A 3646-nucleotide genomic window follows, 5' to 3' on the forward strand; every position below is an offset into this window, starting at 1 on the left:
CACAACTTCCTCATCAACTTTTACAATACATTCTCTATATACTAGAAAAGAAAGAAAAAAAAAAAGATGGAGAGCCAAAGAATGGTGATGTTTGTGACAATGGTGACAGTGATGGTAATGGGAAACCTTCTGGTTGAGGCAGAAGCTCAAGCTCCACCTCCATCTTCTCATCCTTTCAAAACTTGTTACCGTGGTTGTGTTGTGGGTTGTCTTTACCAGAAGACGTTTCCAAATTTTTTGGAATGTCCATTAACGTGTATGGGGACCTGTCTTTTACCCCAATGGCCTTCACAGATGGTTTCAACAAACGAAATCGACCATACTGATTACTACTGCAAACTTGGTTGTGCTGCTCATCACTGTGTTTCCCTTTCTTCTATCCAAAATCCGAGTAAGTTTTTTTTTTTTTTTTTTTTTTTTGTATTATCGTAAGATTATGGGGTTTTTTTGCTCCTTTTGTTTAATGATATTTATCAACATAAGATTTCTTGTTTGGTTTGTTGTTGTTTGGGAATGAGCAGATGTAGACAAAGTTGCGGACTGTGTGGATTCATGCTCGGACAAGTGCTCCACCAAGAACTAGTGATCCTAGTTTTTTTTTATTGTAATAAAGTAACGATCTAAAAAATTGATTTGTATCGTTTAAGTTTGTTGTTTGTATCAATCACGATGAATATTTATGTCACAATGCAAGCAAATTGAGATTAATAATACAGTAACGCTCAGTTTCTTTAATGGGCCGGGCCTTGATTCTAATTAAAATATCTAATTTTGTTTTCTCGTTACTGAGAAAAAGAACATATATATAAAGAACATAATTAGTTTCTGCTCTGCCTTTGGACAACCCACAAAACAGAACAATCCCTCCAACTTATCTAAAAGTACTTTCCTCAAGCTAAATACGGAACCTGAATCCTCCAAAAAGGCACAACAGCAACAGCAACAGAAGCAACAAGTTTGGTTTCCTCAAAATATTCACTTTCTCCGGCTTTCCCTCTTCTCTGCATCATCATCTTGATCATCCCGATCCCAATTTCCACAAGACTGTGTATGGCTGTGCATCCCTCCTCGACGTTTTAACTAAGCATGGAATCGCATGCCATGTGCCTAAGCTCATCTGCTTCATGACACTTCAATGTGTAAAAAATTCAGACTTTTTGTTTGTTGTTGACTTCTCTGTCAAATTCAAATCATTGCTCACTCCCAATTGCTACAAGGCTTTGTTCGATTTCATTGGCTACTACTAGTTTGCTCCCTGGGATGAAACATCTCTACACGGAGATGTTGGATGTGGTTTCACCAGGCGTTCACACTTTTAACACAATGGTTCATGCGTATTCTAGTCATGGGTATACATGGTGGAGTCCAATCAGTTTGTGTGTAAGATGATTCAGTCTGGTTTTGCTCCTAATCTTTCCACATTTACGTCTTTGATTATGGGTTACTCTGTCACCAAAGATTTGGAGGCTGCTCTTAGGGTTTTTCATAAGAATATAGTGGAACATGAGTGTGTTCCTGATTCCAAATGCTATGAACACCTCATTTTGGGGCTTTGTTATACTAAGAAACTAGGATTAGCACAGGGGTTGTTGGATCAGATGCAAAGACAAGGATTAACTCCAAGTTGGATGGTTTTTGACGAGATTGTTATTTGTTGCTGTAAGCTGAAAAAGTATGGGGAAGCTGCACAAGTTGTGGATCATATGATTAGCAGTGGCGGCTACACACCGGAATTGGTACATTGCAGAACGTTAATATGCGGGCTTTACGAACAAGGACAGAAAGAGAGAGCGGATGCAGTTTTCCATAAGCTGCTTCAGTGTGGCGAGTACAGCGATGATGACATAGCTTGGACAATCCTCATTGGTGGTTTGCGTAGGAAAAAGGGTCTTGCACAGGAATTTTCTCAACTGTTCCAAGCAATGCTAATAAGTGAGTGTCACTTGAGCCCTCAGACTCATTTTATGCTTAATCAGGTGCTTCACAGGAAGACTCGATGCGCTTGAGTTTTGAAACAAGCTTGACGAGATACAACCAATACTTAGACAATGTCAAACCTGTAAAAAGCTATGAAACAAGAAACATATTGTCAAACCAATGAAATCGTGAAGGCATCTGATGATTCAATCCCATCTGCTTTTGCCAAATGAATTCAGAAAACTTTGCCAAATTAAAAAGCTTGACGAGGGCAGGTACTTCAGCTTCAAATTTAGACTTTAAGGCATCCCTGAATCTGTATATTTGTATGTATCCTCATTAGGCGCAGGCCCATCCTCCCTCATCTTTTGAGCCAATTTTTTTGCTTCAGACAGGTCTTAATGATTCAACAACCAGTGGATGATGCAATTATACACCTTAACGTCGAGCTTCACCCCTTTTTTGCAAGAGGCTACAAAACAAATCCCATGCTTCATCCTTTCTACTAGCCTTGGACAACCGTAGTATATATGATATCGTTACTCATTTCCATCTTTTCCACAAGCTCAAACATCTCCAAGGCCTGGTCGATTTTGCCAGCAGTGAAAAGACAACCTAACGATACATACTGACATTGTAGAAAAAACGATCTCCAGTGATCTCCCTACTCATCTCGATAAATTCGAGGGCTTTATCTACACCATTTCTTATTTAAAACTAGACGATTATGTCATATAATTTATACGTACAAAAAGGTTTAAGAAAAAAAAATCGTCAAAAAATATACATAAGTTTTTCAGAGCATGCATAGTTTATCAACTAATGTTATTTTCTACTAGTTTTATCGTTATGCCACCAAACAAGATATTAAATATAACCAAACATGTGTGACTAACGGAAAAGATTTTTATTACACATGATTATATGTAGTTTTTTTCTGTCAACATATTTAAATAGAGCCCGGCCCTGACAATTTAGAGGCACGTATAACTATATAAGAATAGTCTCTGTTCTCGTATTTTGGTTTGAAATTTGGCTGTTTATTCAGAAAATAAGAAGAAATTGTTTATTTGGTTTCAAATAAAACAATTGTGGATCATTACCAAAATAAAAAGAAAAAATAAAAATTGTTTTCTCTATTTGTTCTCGGCTCACACCTGTACAGATTCATGCAAATAAATCTCCAATATAATAAAACGGAAATACACGACCTTTTTTATAAATTATATAATTTTTATAAGTTAGTTACAAATAGGTTATAGATTAAATATATGTTGGTTACAAAAAAAAGTTATAGGTTAATTGGTCAGTATGCTATATGAATACAATTAAGAATATCCCAAAGAATCCTTTTAAAGAGAATATTCTAATGAATTATACAATTTCCAAAATAAAATGTTTAGTATTCTATGTATGATTACAAAATATATACTGTTAGGCACAAAAAAAATATAAAATCTTCAAAAAAATATAAAATCTTATTGTGCAGTTAAAAATAAAATCTTACCTAAGTACATGTCATATCAAAACACTTTCACACTTTCACCAAACATGCATGTTCCAAAATTAAAATAAAAACAAACAACAAACATAACCATTTCTCATACATAAAATTATAAAATTAACAATATAAAACTTACAAAATATGTGTTTTTTTCAAGTCATCGTATTTAGCATATGATTTTATTGCATAATGTTTTATCCAAAATTTTTTTTTAAAAATTTTATA

At 34.9% G+C, this 3646-nt stretch overlaps 1 protein-coding gene across 1 annotated transcript; it reads left to right on the top strand.

Annotated features, from left to right (window-relative positions):
* On the top strand, positions 1 to 735 carry LOC104771617 (thionin-like protein 2). The gene is made up of 2 exons (XM_010496176.2): positions 1 to 391; positions 522 to 735. The coding sequence occupies exons 1-2, from the start codon at positions 67 to 69 to the stop codon at positions 581 to 583; spliced, it is 387 nt and encodes a 128-aa protein (XP_010494478.1). The 5' UTR covers positions 1 to 66; the 3' UTR covers positions 584 to 735.
* Positions 736 to 3646: the final 2911 nt, after the last annotated feature.

Source organism: Camelina sativa, chromosome 3 (genome assembly GCF_030686135.1).
Source record: "Camelina sativa cultivar CO46 ecotype springtype chromosome 3, ASM3068613v1".
Classification (NCBI taxonomy): domain Eukaryota; kingdom Viridiplantae; phylum Streptophyta; class Magnoliopsida; order Brassicales; family Brassicaceae; genus Camelina; species Camelina sativa.